This window comes from Vitis riparia, chromosome 19, assembly GCF_004353265.1.
Source record: "Vitis riparia cultivar Riparia Gloire de Montpellier isolate 1030 chromosome 19, EGFV_Vit.rip_1.0, whole genome shotgun sequence".
NCBI classification, from domain to species: domain Eukaryota; kingdom Viridiplantae; phylum Streptophyta; class Magnoliopsida; order Vitales; family Vitaceae; genus Vitis; species Vitis riparia.
The window spans coordinates 17710581-17730099 of record NC_048449.1 but is presented as its reverse complement, the minus strand read 5'-3'; the positions used below and the strand labels follow the sequence as shown (position 1 = coordinate 17730099).

The following is a 19519-nucleotide window of genomic DNA, read 5'->3' as shown; positions in this document are numbered from 1 at the left end:
TGACACGTAGCTTCAGTGTAAGAGAATGAGCCAGCATACCTCCAAAAGGAATTGATCCCTAGATGCTCCCATTAAAGCAGAAATCAATAAAAAACTTGTTTTCTACTGAAGGCGTGAAGAAAGTGGGTAAAGTTATTTCTAAATTCTTTCTCTTTAATGCAATACCCTTTAATGCAATTGACAGTGGGCCTTACTATCAATCAATGATTGATACCATAGCAGAAGCAGGTCTAGGCATCAAGAATCCTACGGGATACCAAATTGGAAATACTTATTTGGAAGATGAGGTGCAAGAGCTTGAGGTATATATAACAACATTGAAGGCTAAATGGCCTATATATGGGTGCACAATCATCTGTGATGGTTGGAGTTTTAAGACTAGAAAGCCTATCATCAATTTCACGATTTATTGTGATAGAAGTATGATATACCATTCTTTAGTTGACACTACAAACATACCTAAGACAACATACTACATATTTTCCCTTATGGATAAAGTTGTAGAGGAGGTTGGGGAGGAAAATGTTGTTCAAGTTGTGACTAATAATGAGGCAAGTTTTAAAGCAGCCGATATGTTGTTGATGGAGAAGCAGAAGCATTTGTTTTTGTCTCCTTGTGCAGCCCACTGTATTGATTTAATGCTTGAAGATATTGCAAGCATGAAGCAGATTAAGGAGACATTAGATCAAGCAAAGATGATCATAGGATTTATTTATAATAGCTTGAAAGTAGTGAATTTGATGAAAGTATTCACCAAGGATACAAAGCTGTTAAGGCCAAGAATAACCCATTTTGCCACTAAATTCATTTCACTTGAGAGTCTTATACGTTATGAGGCTGATTTGAAGAGAATGTGCACAACAAATGAGTGACGTGAATTCAATAAAGATAGGAGCAAAAAAAGTCTAAGAGATAAGGTATTCAACCTAATCTTAACTAATCGATTTTGGAATAAGGTAAGGGAAGTTCAAACCATCATGGAACCTCTCGTCAAAGTATTGAAATTGGTTGATCCAGATAAAAAGCCCACACTATCAATCATTTATAAAGAAATGGATAAAGCTAAATTGGCTATCAAGGCATTGGTCAAACAATGGGAAAATTATTGGGAAGTCATTGATAGAATATGAGAAGGTCAATTGCACAGACATTTGCATGCTGCAAGTAATAAAAAAATTCTTTATGTATTTTTTATTATTTTTTTCAAGTACAAATTATTGTAAATTGATCATTATTTAACTTAAGGCAACATATTTTTTAAATCCAATGTTCCAATATTCAAAGTATTTCTCCAACCATCCGAAAATTAAAATTGGATTAAAGGAGGTTATTAAGATATTAGAGCCAGATTTGGATAGACAAGCAAAAGCTATTAATGAGGTATAATAATAGTTTGTGACCTTTATATAATACATTTTGTATATGTAATGTCCATTAATAAAAAAAAAAAATGTTAATGATGTAGGTGAAATTATTTGTTGATGACCAAGGAGAATTTGGAAGTGCACTTACAAAGAAAACAATAAATCAATCTCTTCTAGGTACTTAATACATTTACGTCTATTACAAATAAGAAATTATCATCATTTTTTGTTAAATATATCATAATGATTAATAAGTATGCATTTTCTTTATTATAGTTGAATGGTGGAACAACTATGGCGATGAAGGTCCACATCTACAAAATATTGCTATTAAAATTTTAAGCCAAACTTGTTCTTCATTAGGTGGTGAAAGAAATTGGAGCACATGGTCATTGATTCACACAAAGTTGCGCAACCGTTTAGCAATGAAAAAGTTGCATAAGTTAGTTTATGTGCACTACAATATGCGACTTCGAGTTAAGAATTTGATGCAAGAGCGAAACAATGAAAATTTATACAATCCAATTGATTTGAATCATATCTTTAATGATGATGATATATTAGATGAGTGGATACGAGAAGGAGAGGAGCCTATTTTATCATCCGATAATTTGGATTAGTTGGATAAAGGTCTTCCCCCTAATGAAGAAGGTAGAGAAACAGTTAATGAAGATGATGGTGCCACAAATCATAGAGTTAGTAGGCATACAAATAATGCTACACAAGAAAGAGATATTGATTCCCGTCGTAAAGATAAGGCTCTTAAAACAATTTCTTCAAGCTCTAGTAGTGATGATGATGACAATAAGGGCAGTAGGCGGGGTGGTGGCACTAATGGGGGTAGTAGAGGAGTTGGTGGCACTGGTGAGGGTACTAGAGGAGATGGTAGCACTGAGGGCGGTTATGTTAGTCAAGTAGATTCTAGCATGTCATGGGCACAAGGAGATGAAAATTACTATGCCACACAAGACACATATCATGGATATCGACCAAGAATATGGGAACAACGAAAGCATTTGGAAAGACTAACTACATTTCCCAGCGATGATGATTATTCTAGTGGGCATGATTATCATAGATCAAATTATCACAGTATTGATGAGCACTTACAGAATTTGGGTATAGGATCAAGGTCATATTTCAGAGGAGCAGATGATAGATCATATCACAACTTTAGAGACTATGATAGCTTTTCCAGTACTTTTAGTAGAAATGATTTTGATTGATTTCCAATTATGCATCCAGAGGGATATTCAAATACTGGAACAAGAGCTAGTGATTCCTATGGATATGATCAATCTTCTAGTAGCAGTAGCTTTGCTTATCGAGGTTTTGGATACTATCAATATGGTGTTGATCCCGAACAACATTCGAAACCATATTTTCCTTATTATGGATCATCAAGCTAATAATCTTAGCTAACATATTTGAGTTATGAACAACTCTTTCAACCATATCCTCACTATGGGAATTACCATCCTAATTTGTATACTCGTTGTAGGACTGATGATGACGATTTTGAACTCCCTCATCATTCAACATGGAATTGATTATTGTATTATATGTTTGTTATTAAAAATGTTATTATATTTGAAATAAAATAATTTTCTTTTATTAGCATTATCATAAATAACTTTGAGCGGATACTTTTATAACTATTTAAATAATGTTAAATGTGAGACAATTCTATTTTCTTAATTTTTTGAGTTTATTTAATTGTATATATTTTTCTGATGATTTACATGATATTTTTATAATTTTTTCAATTTTCGAATTAGCTTATCTTACATATCGTCCGATACCAAGCCAATACACTGAGACTGATACGCCTCGGGACCCTTTGAGTCAGTGACTGATACCGCGACTTTGAACCATGCTACAAATGCTTTGATGGCATGGCAATGCAACCAGCCTTAAGGTAGTGAGACCCACTAACATACTGTGCAAGAGCCCACAATGGAAGAGTATTCCTATAAGTCGCATAGTGTAACATGCAGTTCTTCATGAAGGCTCCAGTGATTTCTTGGCATAGATAATTGATGATTAAATGCTTAGACTACCACCCAGTATATATAATCAGCTACAAAAGAACATCATTTTTCATTTCCCAAAACCATGTTAAAATGTTGCTCCCTTTGTCTTTTATTCATGTTCAAGTGAGCTACCTGTTGGGGAAAATCACCATCTTCCATTTGGGAATTAATGAACAGCTTTGCAGCCCTGTGAAGAGGTGTTGGGTCTCTCTCCGCCTGTTAGAATGGAAAGGCTAGACTCAGATGTTTGGGGAGAAGCCATATTGTGAAAGTAATGTAGAAGACCAAGTTAAGCTTATTGATGATGGAACTGTAAAAACTAACCTGCCCAAAAGAAAGCAGCCCCATCAGAGCCCACCCGGTTTGTACCAAATTAGACTTGTTTCCTTCATGAGGCGTATATTTCTATATCACCAAGCACAAGGATTACTTGTTTTTGTCCATGTTTCTACCAGAAAACAGAGTAGTCGGGTGGCATGTAAAAATTACCTTGTCCGGGCAAGAAGTACAGTTCTCTCCCCAACCACCATCATCTCTTTGTGATTTGAGTAGAAACTCAATAGCTTTACCAATAGCAAGACAGTTATGGTAAGTCTTGCTAGCAGCTGCTAGGCCCCCAAGCGCAAAACATGAGCCATAGGTGAAACATATTCCCCAATTGCTATACCTGGTGAAATGTTTCTTTGTTTAAATGGATCTGCACTGCATATATATAAAAATATTTCCCTAGTGAAATAATAATAGTGGAGTTGAGAAACATACCATGAGCCATCAGGCATTTGCATGTCTTCAATGTACTTAGCATCATTTGTGATGAAATTGTCTATCTCCTTCTTCCTGTGTCCCGGGTGTAACTTCTTAAAAGAAACTAGAGCCTTAATTACTGATGCAGTGCACTCAACATACCTGCATCATTGTTTCGTTAGTCTCCAAGGACGTTAAAGCTAGCAAAGTTAGAAAAGAAAGCTGGTCAATTATCAAGAATCTTACTCATGCTCGATGACAATGTCTGTAAAAAATTCAGTGGGGTTAAGTAGCTCAAAAGAGAAAAGATTGGCATTGATTTAGATTCAAAGAACACAAAGAGTTAGAAAGAGAGAAAGATAATGCAGAAATATTGAAGTTACTTAAACATGTTGAAGTAATTTACCTCCAACCATTCTGAAGCTCCTGCAGGCTCCCAGGCAGCTAAACCACCATTTTTACTCTACAGTGGTTTCAAAAATGGCAGTTATTGCTACTAAGAAGTTATGACCTATTTTGTGATGAGGACAACCATGGAAATGGCGTAAGGAAAATGATTCTCACCTGTAGAGAAAGCAAGATGTTGACAGAATCAAATAGTCGTTCAGGTTCCATCTTCATACCAACAATTTCTGGTGTCATCATTGAAAAGAGGAGACAACACTGTGACAGAGAGGGGACTTCAGTAAGAAACCAAGTAACTTTAGTAAATCTGCAAGCCCTGACTCAATTGAAGTGTTTGAGCAAAAAGAGTTACCTTCAAACCTTCTGCAGTGCAATCAGAAACTTGCCAACCATGATCCTGATCTGAGAATGTCCACGATCCCTTGGAAATGTGGCGGTACAAGCTTTTAAAGTCACCAGAAGGATTGCCCTTGACCTTCAAGATTTCAAGCAGTATGAAGTAAATAGACCATGAGAAACCCAAGTAGATTCTGGTTGAAGTAAAGAAATAAACGATGGAATTCAAGATCAAACCTGAGATTCCTTTATGAATTCATGTCTTTTCTTGAGTGCAGGTCCAAGTTCATCAGTCATATTGCAAGCTAGCAGTGCTTGAAGGGCAAAACTAGTGTCCCACTCTTGACTACCCAAGCTCTGCAATAATCGACAATTTCAAAACCAATTAGGCAGGAAATGGATAAAAGCAGCTTCAAACCATTTGCATACCTGAAAAATTTTAAGAAAAGATCAACAGATATTATCTAATTCTCCTACAACTGTTTGGGAGATTAGTGATTGAATTAACTTGTCTTCTGACCTGCATCTTTATTCCATCTTCTGCAACCCATATATAATCTGGGATCCTAGCAAGGTGCTTCTTGAAATAATCCCCATTTGGATCTTCAACCCAACATGCGAGCATACACAATACCAGTTAAATTTAAGCGATATCAGTACCCCAAAGAAGTGACATATTGTCTGAATAGTCATTATCCATTACTGAAAAAATACCTTCTCCACACATCCAATGGTAATGTATCGACTGTTTTCATCTTCATAATGGATGTGTTTCATTGTTACTTCAAGAGCCTTCTTTCTCAACTTTTTGAAGGGCCAACGAGTAAGAAGAGGCTCGGTACATATGTACAAACTATCCCACATTAGATCTTGCATTAGAGGATGGGGGTGGTAGAGATCCTCCTGCAATAAACAATTTTGAATGTGTGTTTCATGCATGCTAGCATATTCATAGGAAAAGAAATTCTTCCCATAAAAAATCAAAACTTACCTTTGCACAAAGATGTCGTACTTTCTTCCAGTTGATTTCATTATAGGGTTGAAGGAAGAGCTCTTCTCTCAGTTCTAGAACAAGAGGCGTGATTGGGCCAATGAATCGTTTACCATATAAGTACGACATGGGCATGTAAACCATCCGACTGTAGCAAAACATTCTTGCTGCATTTAAGGACTCAAATGAAAAGAAGGTAGACCAAGACAAAGCAAAATATTTTTTAGTATAAGATGTTTTGGTAGACATCGCAATGGAAGCCCTTAAGACCAATAAACCAGTCCCAGGTTGGATTTGTATGTATTCATGTGCCATCTTATCACTGTATAAAGCTCAAGTTGCTCAGCTTTTCGCTTATCCTTTTTGTCCCGACTCTGTTCTGAGTCAATGTGACAAATTCCAAATTCCATGCAAGAAGATCTTAACATGTAAAATACATTAAGTGCAAAGTAGATGTTAAATTCAAGAACTTGAGTTGGTGGACATGGCATAAACCTGGATGCATAGGAAGAAAATAAGGGAATAGCCAAAACTCTGGGGGCATTGGGTTGCTTCCTGACCAGTCAAATAAGCCAAATAGCTGCATGGAAGAAACAATTTCATATAAGATTCAGTCCAACACACAAGAATAAATGGCATAGGATGAATATGAATTTGTGTTTAAAATGGCCATACTGAAAGCCAAGTCTTTCCCCAAGAGTGAATGGATGTCATTCCACCTCGGTCATGGATCCATTTACGCCCTCTTGCACAAGCATCGTCTCTTCCACCATCTCGCCCTTCTCCAAGGATACGCATAAAAATGTAGCTGAGGGTTGTACAAAACATGGTGCTTTGTCCCTCAATATGAAATCCCCACCCACCATCTTCATTCTGTAATGTGCATAAGCCATTTTCTTACTTTAAAGCTCCAAGCCCATTTATGAGGTTAGGATGATGACTAGGTTCAAAATATATGTACCTGATGGCAGTATAGGTAGCGAAGAATTTCTTTAAGAAATTCTCCGGGGAATACAATGTCAAGATGCCCTGTAATGTATAAACACATGACCTGCATTTTCCATGAAATTATGCCATTGAGAATGGCTGTTAAAATGGTCTATATTCATGATTTTGAGGAGGGTGAGAAGATGTTGAGTAGACTCACCAGAGGAGGAAGGAAATACAATGGGCCAGAATTTTCTGCAGGCCAATGGCCATCACTTGCCTGCAAGGCTGAAAAGAAATGTGCACCCCTTCTCAGTGCTATTGTGGCTGTCTCATATGTAATTGCTTCACCATCCCCAACCTTCACTTGTGGTATTGTTTGTTTGAAATTCTTCTCTCTAAAAAATTGTAGGTTTTTTTTTTTTTTAGGCCAAATGAAATGGGAGTTAGTGAAGAACAAGTTTAAAAGAAAAGAAAAGGTAAATTAACCTCAATTGTAAACATCTATTCATACAATTGTTCCAAGCTAAGTGAGACTATTAGAGTCAAGATAGGTGTAACAATTGTTAATGTGTATAATATCTATTATGAGTCCAAATCCTATAAACTTAATTTTTTAGGATATTGGTTGTTCAATATGATATCAAAAATCGATTTTACAATAGGTCTCACTCTCATTATTGAACTATTTGGTTGATGGTCTCTCAACCTAGGGCAAGACCCAAAATCACCTACTTGTAGTCATGGTTTGAAATGTCGCGAGCTTATCGGAATCGAACCCAAGCCGAAATGTTTGGGTTGAAACTTGGCTACCACTAGGCCAATTTATTTAATTCATTATAAAAGTATAAAAACCAATATTATCATTTTCTTAACAAAACTTTTTTTTATATCATTTATATGATAATTAAATATAAAAATATATATATTAAAAAATCATACATGCGTCATCATTTATTTTACATTATTAAATACATTTGAATTAAATAAATTATAATTTTAATATTAAATGTATTGTGATTTATATCATTCATCCTATTTTAAAAAAATTACTATCACATCACTTTTAAATTTTTATATATATCCTTTTAATTTTGAATCTTTTTATTTTAAAATATTAAAAATATAAATTTATTAAAAAATACTAAAATATAAAGAAAATAATAATAATGAAGTTTTAATATTTTATAAATTAAAATTAATTTGATGAAATAAATAATAAATTATATATTAAGACTCGTATATCCTTGTTTACCAATCTTTTCTCCTTAACCATACCTATGTCAGTTACACTTACAAAAGAACTTTAACATGTGCATTTTTATTTATTTTATCTTTTTTTTTTTTTAGTTTTTCTAAATATTTTCATGAATTTTGCATAATTTTCATTTCATCGATATTTCTATCAAATTATCCACCGCTATTTCTTCGATATTTTCGATATATCCGTAAAATCCAAGTAGTGATTTGTCCGTATTTACCAATATTTTAAATCATGCTTATAGTATCCCTAATATATCTTCCTCTGTTCTTTTTTTTTTCTTCTTCTTTCTGATATCATAGCCTCATTTGCTAGGAGATGAACCTCATATGGTCTTCTTGTGTGGTCACCTCATTTGATGGGAGGTCAAGTGTTCACCAACATGTTCTTTTCCCAATTTATTAAAAAGTCTACATGTAAGGCCAAAAATAGGAGGCTACACATGAGTAGAGGTCGGAAATGAAGTGAAGGGGGGCAAAATATGAGAATATATATATATATATTAGGGAGCAAAAATGAATAAAGTTAACCTATAGCAAAGTGGTAGAGTCTTCTATTTTTCCCCTTAAGACTCATTTTTTTTGGCTTTGCCCCTATGCATGAGGGAGGGCGTTAGAGTGCATGAGAGAGAGTGCTACATATATATGACCTCACATATATTGTGAGTCCAAATCCTATAAATTTAAACTTTTAGGAAAATTGATTGTGCAAAAACAATGACCAATTGATTTGTTTGGAGGTGAAAACAAGATTCTAAAGAGGACCCCATATCTTGCTCTTTCTTGGGTTCATTTTTTCATGCAAATCATCACCTATAATCAGATGACAATAAGAAAAGCTATGTAGCTAGACTACGTAAAACAAGAAGTATGTATGCATGGAAGACATGTATATTCAGTGAAAAACTGCAATCTAGGACGCAGATGACAGAGCAATATGTGTTGTGATATCAAGACTTGAGATAGATGGGATCAAATCACCTGCATCCGCCAAAGGAGGTCGCTGCTGGGCTTAACCTGATATCGGTTTTTCCAGAAGTTCTCACGAGCTGCTTCGACCTCAGCTCGCTCTTCTGGGGTTCCATAATCAGGATCAAACTCCCATATCTGTCTTCCCACGAAGTTGTTGGTGGTGTAGATGTAGGGATCATTGCCTCCATCTGCAACCTTGAGCCTCCACATTTTCTAACTCACCAAACTGAAGAGATGTATCTCTTTATATATCTAAGTTTACAAATATGGGTGTCTCCCTTCCGAAAACACCTGCTGATCATCCAATCACCATAAAGGTAACACAAGCTTTTCTTTGCAATAAAATTAAGTTAAAATGATACAGATCAAGGACAGAGAGATAGGTGCTGGGTGGGCAGAGAAGAGAGAAACTTCAGAAACTTGGAATGGCGAGTTCCAGGTGGGAATCACTCATTCATATAGAAGCACAACACCAAGTCACCAATCCCCATCACTTCTATCAATTCATTTTTCACCCACTTCAAGTATTATGGATTTTTTCACCAACCCCCACCACGTTTGTGGAATTTTTGGACTCTCAAGTATTTTTTTATTGATATATTTTATTTCAAAGAAAAGCTTGTCTTACCTTTATGGAGCCTCTGATATAAGGATGGTGATTGCATGACCAGCAGGTGTCTTTGCAAGGAATTGATATATTTCTAAATCAGAGAATCCAATGCATTAATTTTATTTAAATAAAGTTTATTTATTTAATAAAAATATATAATTATGCGCAAAGGAGAACCTGCGAATAGTCATTTTAGGCCACTTTCAATCTGTGAAATTTTGGGATTACTTGATTTGGTTTTTGAGGTCTAAAACTCGTTAAAAAACCTAACACATGAAATTTTATTGAATTTGAAGTCATTTTACACGTGGAGAAAACCCAATAAAGTCAATAAACTTGGTGAGGGAGGATTAGGTTTATGAATGAAAATATTAATTTTTAATTTATTCTTATCTATATATATCATTTTTTTAAATCAATTAATCATCTCTTTATCAATTTTCTTGCATATCCAATAATGAAGGCCACTTTGATTGTTGTTAATCGGATTGTTGATGACATATTAATGAGAAGTTGATGAATGATTAATTGATCTCATGTTAATTGATGCCTATTAGAATTAAGATTAGAGTTATTTTATTTGAAAGTACTTTCACTTGATTGAGGCCTTTTGATAACATATGATAGTGGCTGAGAGATCCTTTATTTGATTTTTATTACCTTTGATTTTATTTTTGGTTATTCATTTTTTATTGTGATGTTTGGATTATTCACCTTGTTGTCGTTTTGTTAGAATTATTGAACCTCTGTAATTAAAAAATTGAATCAAATTGGTTCATGTCTCTCTAAAAGTTTTCTTATGATTGCATAATGTTGTAGACTTTCCAGAAATATTGATAGAATTTTGTTTGAGTCTAAAATCATTTTTCAATTAAGAGATATAAACCAATATTTCAATAGGTCCGTTTTTTCACTCTATTTTGGACACCATAAATTGTTTTGTAAAATTAAAGTATTTCATGATCTCTTTAATTTGTTTTGATATTTTTTCACTAATATAAATTCTTAAATTTAATTTTAGGGCCTTGATTTGTTGAAAATTAATTTTCCAACTATAACAAAAACATTCTTTTTCCTACACTTACTGCACTAACCCTTTTTGTAGTCAAGGAAAGTTTGGCATAATTTAAAAATTCACATTTTATGATTAAGTCATGTTGTTATTTTTTATGTAGGTTAGATATATTGAAGGTATTGTACAATTTTTTTTTTCATGATTTTATTATGCGTATAGGTAGGTTAATTAAATTAGTCTTTTCATGCTATAGGATTTTTCTCTGTTTTTTATCAATATATTTGTGATTAAATCAAGTATTAAATGAGATATGATTGGATGATTTAGCCTTTTGGGTTGTAATCTAGATATTTTTTGATGGTGAACTTCCATATCTAGATATTTTTTTAGGATATATTTTGAAAGTGTCTTTAATCTAGATGCATGCTGATTATTCTGTAGAGTGTCCTTGATGTGAATAAATCTGGTATTGATTGACACGTAATTAAATGTTTTGGGATTTTGTATTGTAATCTAAACATATTGAAGATGTTATCCAATTTTTTTTCATTATGCAATAACACCTCTAGATATTTATTTATGATTTATTTTAAGAACATCTATGTTCTGACCCAATGCTGAGTATTTTTCATGATTTGTTAATTTCACCACTTTTTGTACATTTTTAAATCTTTTGGACCATTGTTATATATTGTAGACATGTTGTATATGATAAGTGAATTTTGTTTTGCATCATAAACCCTTACTGAATATTTTAATTAAACTCATTTTAAAATTGTATGCATATTAAAAGTGTATTGAATTTACATGACAATTGTTACTTGGTTTTTTTTTTATTTAATTATTATTATTCCTTTATTGGAGTAGTGGATGCATTATGTATGATGATAGATTTTATTAACATTTTTCATGTCTATTTTTTATTGCTTGTGAACTAACCTTTGTTGATTTTATGAAAGCACTATACATGTTATTAAGGTATGTTCTTCTCCTTCCTTTGTTTGAATTTTTTTAAGAGGAAATCATCTAACCATACACCAATTACAAAAAAAATGAGATTTTGGAACTTTACTTTTTTCTTTTTAATTTTGTTGTAAAATGGGAAAAAAATATTGTCTATTCATGCACTCCAATAGTGCTTTCAAATTTGTTCCACAATTACCCTCAAAAGTAAAGGACAAAGTACACACCAATTTAATACCACCTATTAACAAGTACATGTGTAATTTATTTTTATTATTTTTTTACATCAATATATCTCCCTTACTACTTGCTACGTTTCCACTTTTTTTTTTTCCTCTCCTGCCACCATAACCCATTGTCACCTATTATAGTTTTTGTTATTATTTTTCTTTTTTTCCTTTATATTCTTTTTAATATGCTCATGCATTTTCTCATGAAACTTCTTAAAATTTAATTTATTTTTACTCTCTAATTTGTCTATATTTATTGATTTTAATTATTTTTTGACATATTAAACTTAAAATTATAATATATAATAAATAGTTAATATAACAAATTAAACAAAAACAAAATATATAATGGACAAAAATGAAAATATTATCCCACAAATAATATATTATATGATTTTAAATATTAATTATAATAATACATTTTATAAATTAAGGTTTAAATTTAAAAATTCTATTTTATTATTTAGAAGTTTATAATATAAGATTTTTTATATTAATACTAAACAAAAGATTTATTTATTTTATAAATTATATCACATGTAAAAGTAAAAATATCTTTGTAATACTATTTTATTATCTACATTATTTTTCTTTTAATTATCATTTTAAATTTATCATGTCAAAATCACAATAAGTGATGATGCTTTTATCATTTTTCTTATGATTTTAACTTGATTGTGGATCTAACTTTTTTTTTTTTGGTTAAAATCTTTAATTTTTAATTAAAATAAAATATAAAAGAAAAATATTTTTCATAAAAAAATGTATGTAACCTTTTATATTAATTTCATAAAAAATAGGTACATCCTTAAAAGAAATAGACAAATTCATACTTAGGGGAACCGGAAACACTATCATACTTATCATGGTGTATATATTCCTTTAGGACCCTCAATAAGAAATTAGAGGTCCTTGCCCATCCTAAAAAGAACTTTGGAACCCTAAGTATATCTATTGTTAGAGGAACCAATACCCCTATATCCATTCTCATGGTTCATATATTCCTTTGGGGACCCTCAAAAAGGAATTGGAGGTTGTTCCCCACCCTGGAATGGACATTGGAACCCAAGGTACATTTTAAAGACAATTTGGTACATTCTTTACAAAATTTGGTATATATTTCATAAAATTTGGCACATCCTTAAAACAATTTGGTACATCATCCAATCCATGAGCTACGGGGACCTCTATATTATTACCGATGGTTTGTTTATTTATTTAGAGATCATTAGGAAGTAACTAGAGGTCGTTCCCTACTCTGAAACGAACTTTGGAACCATAGGTACGTCCTTAAGGAAATTTGGTACATTGTTAAGAAATTTTTGTACATCCAATCCTTGGACTATTGAGACCCCTATCTATCTTCTCATGGTCCATATTATCCTTTGAGGACCCTTAGGTAGTGATTGAAGGTCATTCTCCACCTTGAAACGAACTTTGGTACTCTTGGCACATCCTTTACAAAATTTGATACATCATTTATAAAATTTGGTATATCCTTCACAAAATTTGGAACATCATTCAACAAATTTGGTACGTCCTTAAAAATATTTGGTACATACAATCCTTGAACTATTGAAACCTCTATCTTATTACACATGGTCCATTAATTCCTTTAGGGATCTTTGGGAAGTAATTGGAGATTGTTCCCTACTCCGAAACAAACTTTGGAACCCTAGGTACATCTTTGAGAAAATTTGATACATCCAATCCCTGAGCTAACGGGACACCTATCTCTCTTCCCATGGTCCATTTCTTCCTTTGGAGACCCTTGGGAAGTGATTGGAGGTTGTTCCCCACCTCGAAATGGACTTTGGAAACCTTGGTACGTCATTTACAAAATTTGGTACATCCTTAAAAAAAAATGGTACATCCAATCCTTGAGCTACCGAGACCCCTATCTTATTAACCATGGTCCGTTCATTCTTTTAAGGATTTTCAGAAAGTGATTGGAGGTTGTTCCCTATTTTGAAACAGACTTTGGAACCCTAGGTATATTCTTAAGAAAATTTGATACCTCCAATCCTTGAGCTAACAGAACACCTATCTTCCTTTCTATGGTCCATTTATTCCTTTGGACAGCTTTAAGAAGTGATTGGAGGTCGTTCCCCACTTCAAAACGGACTGTGGACCACTTTGAGACGGACTTTGGACCACTTGGTACATCATTTACAAAATTTGGTACATCGTTTATAAAATTTGGTACATCCTTCACAAAATTTGGTACATTCTTAAAAAAATTTGGTACATCCAATCCTTGAGCTATTGAAACCTAGGGTTCCAAAGTCTGTTTTGGAGTAGGGATTAACCTCCAATCACTTTCCAAAGATCCCTAAAGGAATGAATGGACCATAGGTAATAAGATAGGGGTCTCGGTAGCTCAAGGATTGGATGTACCAAATTTTTTTAAGGATGTACCAAATTTTGTGAAGGATGTACCAAATTTTGTAAAAAAATGTACCAAGGTTACCAAAGTCCGTTTTGAGGTGGGGAACGACCTCCAATCACTTCCCGAGGGACTCCAAAGGAAGAAATGAACCATGAAAATGAGATAGGTGTACCATTAGCTCAAGGATTAGATGTATCAAATTTTCTTAAGAATGTTGTGGTCTCACATTTTTCACGCGCGTCCCCACTTAATCGGTGAGACTAGTCTTTATTTGGTGAAAAATTAGTTTTGGAAAAGTCGGAGTTGCCACTTTCATCATTTAGAGCCTTCTGTCACAGGATGCTTCAAATGACCCTCCCCATGGGCTTATATAGGAGAAGGGAAGTTGTAGACCCTCAATTTTGTCCCTCGACACTGGCATTTATCCTTTGGGCGTCACCTGCACCCATCGTTCTCATATGGCACCACTAGGGCCCCTTTTGGGCTTAGTCGGTGTCCGAGCCTCATGTGGGCTTGTCTATGGTCCATTGTGGTGCATATGAGGTTCATTTTGGAGGGTCACCATGGCCATTTTCCTAGTCATTCACATCACGCTATAGGAAGGAAGTGGGGTCATCCCAATGTTTTAGCTTAGTTGGAGTTTATAGGGGCATGTTGAGGTTTGGAGCACTTGGGCTTGTTTTGATCGTATCTCCCTCATCCAAACTCGGAATCAAGAACCGTTTCTTTTTATGGATTTCTTATTCTTCCAGGAACATTCTGTAAAATTTTCAAAATTTTTTGCAACCGGTCAGCTGGTTGGTAGCCAGTTCAGCTGGTTCAGCAGGTTCATCGAGTCAGCCGGTGTAGAACACTGATTTTTGGTAATTGTTTTGATCATATCTCCCTCTTCCGAACTCTGAATCATGCACCGTTTTTTTTCATGGATTCCTTACTCTTCTAGGAACATTCTGTAAAATTTTCAAAATTGTTTGCCATCGGTTTGACCGGTGGGCATCCGGTTCGTCCGGTTCAGCCGGTTCATTGAGTCAGCTGAGGTAAAACACTAATTCTAGTAATTTTGGGGCCCAAATCCTACATGGCTCAGGCCCGTAAGCTCCAGATTGGTTTTGGGCAATGTTGTGGGTCCATTTTGGGCCTTGTTTTGGGTTCCTTGCAACCCACCACGAATCCATATGGGTTCTTGGTGGTGAAGCAAGCTGAAAGCTGAAGGGAGTGAGCTGGCCTTGTAAGTTTAAGAGAAGTAATGAGGGGTGTGGTTCCCATGCTGATGAAGGGGATTTCAGTGCTGAAGGGGAAGGAACCCAGGAGGCTCAAATGCTGAGAGGGGTATGAGTATAAAAGGTGGGAAGAGAGGAGAGCAATGGACCTTTTGGCATTTTCAGAAAGAGGGGAAATTTTGCTGGTGAGAGAAACAAAAAGGTCAGGAGCATCTTCTGAGTTGAGGGTATGGGGGAAAGCTTCAGCACTGTGGTTTCTTTGAAGAGGAGAATGACAGCATCTTAGTTTTGGGAGTCATCATTGGCATACACGGATCTATTTGGTGGAGATTCTGAGGTAAGCATGCTGAATTTTCTTTGCTGACAGTTTATCTTCCTCGTCTTCATATGTTTTTCTCCTTCCTCATCATCTTTTCTTCCCTTTGATATGAATATTGTATTGCTTGGGTGTGGATAAAAAAGGCCACACATGATTTTTGTTGATTGGTTATGAATGGTTTAGGAACTTTCTAACTGAATTTGGGATTTTTTTTATCAATCGGATGAACCGGTTCAACCGGTTCAGCACCATAACTGGCTGCCTCTGTCAGCCATGAGGAACACCTGCCTTTCTTGGTCTGGTTCTCACTCACCTGGGCTCGGAATTGAGAACCGTTTCATTTTTTTGCTTCCTTAATCACTTAGGAACTTTCTGACCAAATTTGGGATTTTTTATCAACCAGCTGAACCAGTTGGGAACAGGTTCAACCGGTTCAGCCCCATAACTGGCTGCCTCTGTCAGCCATGAGGAACACCTGCTTTTCTTGGTCTGGTTCTCACTCATCCGGGCTCGGAATTGAGAACCGTTTCTTTATTTTGCTTCCTTAAGCCCTTAGGAACTTTTTGACCAAATTTGGGATTTTTTATCAACCGGATGGACCAGTTGGGAATCGGTTCAACCGGTTCAGCCCCATAACTGGCTGCCTCTGTCAGCCATGAGGAACACCTTCCTTTCTTGGTCTGGTTCTCACTCATCCGGGCTCGGAATTGAGAACCGTTTCTTTATTTTGCTTCCTTAAGCCCTTAGGAACTTTCTGACCAAATTTGGGATTTTTATCAACCGGATGGACCAGTTGGGAACCGGTTCAACCGGTTCAACCCCATAACTGGCTGCCTCTGTTAGCCATGAGGAACACCTGCCTTTCTTGGTCTGGTTCTCACTCATCCGGGCTCGGAATTGAGAACCGTTTCTTTATTTTGCTTCCTTAAGCCCTTAGGAACTTTCTGACCAAATTTGGATTTTTTATCAACCGGATGGACCAGTTGGGAACCGGTTCAACCGGTTCAACCCCATAACTGGCTGCCTCTGTTAGCCATGAGGAACACCTGCCTTTCTTGGTCTGGTTCTCACTCATCCGGGCTCGGAATTGAGAACCGTTTCTTTATTTTGCTTCCTTAGGCCCTTAGGAACTTTCTGACCAAATTTGGGATTTTTTATCAACCAGCTGAACCAGTTGGGAACAGGTTCAACCGGTTCAGCCCCATAAGTGGCTGCCTCTGTCAGCCATGAGGAGCACCTGCCTTTCTTGGTCTGGTTCTCACTAATCCGGGCTCGGAATTGAGAACCGTTTCTTTCTTTTGCTTCCTTAATCACTTAGGAACTTTATGACCAAATTTGGGATTTTTTATCAACCGGATGGACCAGTTGGGAACCGGTTCAACCGGTTCAGCACCATAACTGGCTGCCTCTGTCAGCCATGAGGAACACCTGCCTTTCTTGGTCCGGTTCTCACTCATCCAGGCTCGGAATTGAGAACCCTTTCTTTATTTTGCTTCCTTAAGCCCTTAGGAACTTTCTGACCAAATTTGGGATTTTTTATCAACCGGATGGACCAGTTGGGAACCGGTTCAACCGGTTCAGCCCCATAACTGGCTGCCTCTGTCAGCCATGAGGAACACCTGCCTTTTTGGTCTGGTTCTCACTCATCCGGGCTCGGAATTGAGAACCGTTTCTTTATTTTGCTTCCTTAAGCCCTTAGGAACTTTCTGACCAAATTTGGGATTTTTATCAACCGGATGGACCAGTTGGGAACCGGTTCAACCGGTTCAACCCCATAACTGGCTGCCTCTGTTAGCCATGAGGAACACCTGCCTTTCTTGGTCTGGTTTTCACTCATCCAGGCTCGGAATTGAGAACCGTTTCTTTTGTTTGCTTCCTTAATCACTTAGGAACTTTCTGACCAAATTTGGGATTTTTTATCAACCGGATGGACCAGTTGGGAACCGGTTCAACCGGTTCAGCACCATAACTGGCTGCCTCTGTCAGCCATGAGGAACACCTGCCTTTCTTGGTCCGGTTCTCACTCATCCGGGCTCGGAATTGAGAACCGTTTCTTTATTTTGCTTCCTTAAGCCCTTAGGAACTTTCTGACCAAATTTGGGATTTTTTATCAACCGAATGGACCAGTTGGGAACCGGTTCAACCGGTTCAGCCCCATAACTGGCTGCCTCTGTCAGCCATGAGGAACACCTGCCTTTCTTGGTCTGGTTCTCACTCATCCGGGCTCGGAATTGAGAACCGTTTCTTTTGTTTGCTTCCTTAATCACTTAGGAACTTTCTGACGAAATTTGGGATTTTTTATCAACCGGATGGACCAGTTGGGAACCGGTTCAACCGGTTCAGCACCATAACTGGCTGCCTCTGTCAGCCATGAGGAACACCTGCCTTTCTTGGTCCGGTTCTCACTCATCCGGGCTCGGAATTGAGAACCGTTTCTTTATTTTGCTTCTTTAAGCCTTAGGAACTTTCTGACCAAATTTGGGATTTTTATCAACCGGATGACCAGTTGGGAACCGGTTCAACCGGTTCAGCCCCATAACTGGCTGCCTCTGTCAGCCATGAGGAACACCTGCCTTTCTTGGTCTGGTTCTCACTCATCCGGGCTCGGAATTGAGAACCGTTTCTTTATTTTGCTTCCTTAAGCCCTTAGGAACTTTCTGACCAAATTTGGGATTTTTTATCAACCGGATGGACCAGTTGGGAACCGGTTCAACCGGTTCAACCCATAACTGGCTGCCTCTGTTAGCCATGAGGAACACCTGCCTTTCTTGGTCTGGTTCTCACTCATCCGGGCTCGGAATTGAGAACCGTTTCTTTATTTTGCTTCCTTAAGCCCTTAGGAACTTTCTGACCAAATTTGGGATTTTTTATCAACCGGATGGACCAGTTGGGAACCGGTTCAACCGGTTCAACCCCATAACTGGCTGCCTCTGTTAGCCATGAGGAACACCTGCCTTTCTTGGTCTGGTTCTCACTCATCCGGGCTCGGAATTGAGAACCGTTTCTTTTTTTTGCTTCCTTAGGCCCTTAGGAACTTTTGACCAAATTTGGGATTTTTTATCAACCAGCTGAACCAGTTGGGAACAGGTTCAACCGGTTCAGCCCCATAAGTGGCTGCCTCTGTCAGCCATGAGGAGCACCTGCCTTTCTTGGTCTGGTTCTCACTAATCCGGGCTCGGAATTGAGAACCGTTTCTTTCTTTTGCTTCCTTAATCACTTAGGAACTTTATGAACAAATTTGGGATTTTTTATCAACCGGATGGACCAGTTGGGAACCGGTTCAACCGGTTCAGCACCATAACTGGCTGCCTCTGTCAGCCATGAGGAACACCTGCCTTTCTTGGTCCGGTTCTCACTCATCCAGGCTCGGAATTGAGAACCCTTTCTTTATTTTGCTTCCTTAATCACTTAGGAACTTTCTGACCAAATTTGGGATTTTTTATCAACCAGCTGAACCAGTTGGGAACAGGTTCAACCGGTTCAGCCCCATAAGTGGCTGCCTCTGTCAGCCATGAGGAGCACCTGCCTTTCTTGGTCTGGTTCTCACTAATCCGGGCTCGGAATTGAGAACCGTTTCTTTCTTTTGCTTCCTTAATCACTTAGGAACTTTATGAACAAATTTGGGATTTTTTATCAACCGGATGGACCAGTTGGGAACCGGTTCAACCGGTTCAGCACCATAACTGGCTGCCTCTGTCAGCCATGAGGAACACCTGCCTTTCTTGGTCCGGTTCTCACTCA

At 36.6% G+C, this 19519-nt stretch overlaps 1 protein-coding gene across 1 annotated transcript; it reads right to left on the bottom strand.

Annotated features, from left to right (window-relative positions):
- Positions 1-3419: 3419 nt before the first annotated feature.
- On the bottom strand, positions 3420-9287 carry LOC117909134 (beta-amyrin synthase-like). The gene is made up of 17 exons (XM_034823027.1): positions 9042-9287; positions 7021-7191; positions 6835-6924; positions 6549-6746; positions 6369-6453; positions 5874-6040; positions 5597-5785; positions 5403-5516; positions 5120-5239; positions 4899-5021; positions 4706-4804; positions 4548-4604; positions 4388-4434; positions 4160-4303; positions 3887-4064; positions 3722-3802; positions 3420-3613 (listed from the first exon to the last, which is right to left on the bottom strand). The coding sequence occupies exons 1-17, from the start codon at positions 9240-9242 to the stop codon at positions 3458-3460; spliced, it is 2220 nt and encodes a 739-aa protein (XP_034678918.1). The 5' UTR covers positions 9243-9287; the 3' UTR covers positions 3420-3457.
- Positions 9288-19519: the final 10232 nt, after the last annotated feature.

Bases quoted from the DNA above. Each gene is read 5' to 3' on its own strand.
- LOC117909134 (XM_034823027.1), bottom strand. From the start codon at position 9,242: ATGTGGAGGCTCAAGGTTGCAGATGGAGGCAATGATCCCTACATCTAC. The intron at 7,192-9,041 runs GTGATTTGATCC...TTTAGAGAGAAG, and splicing joins ACCTCCTTTGGCGGATGCAG to AATTTCAAACAAACAATACC. The intron at 5,786-5,873 runs GTAAGTTTTGAT...TGTTTATTGCAG, and splicing joins TACGACATCTTTGTGCAAAG to GAGGATCTCTACCACCCCCA.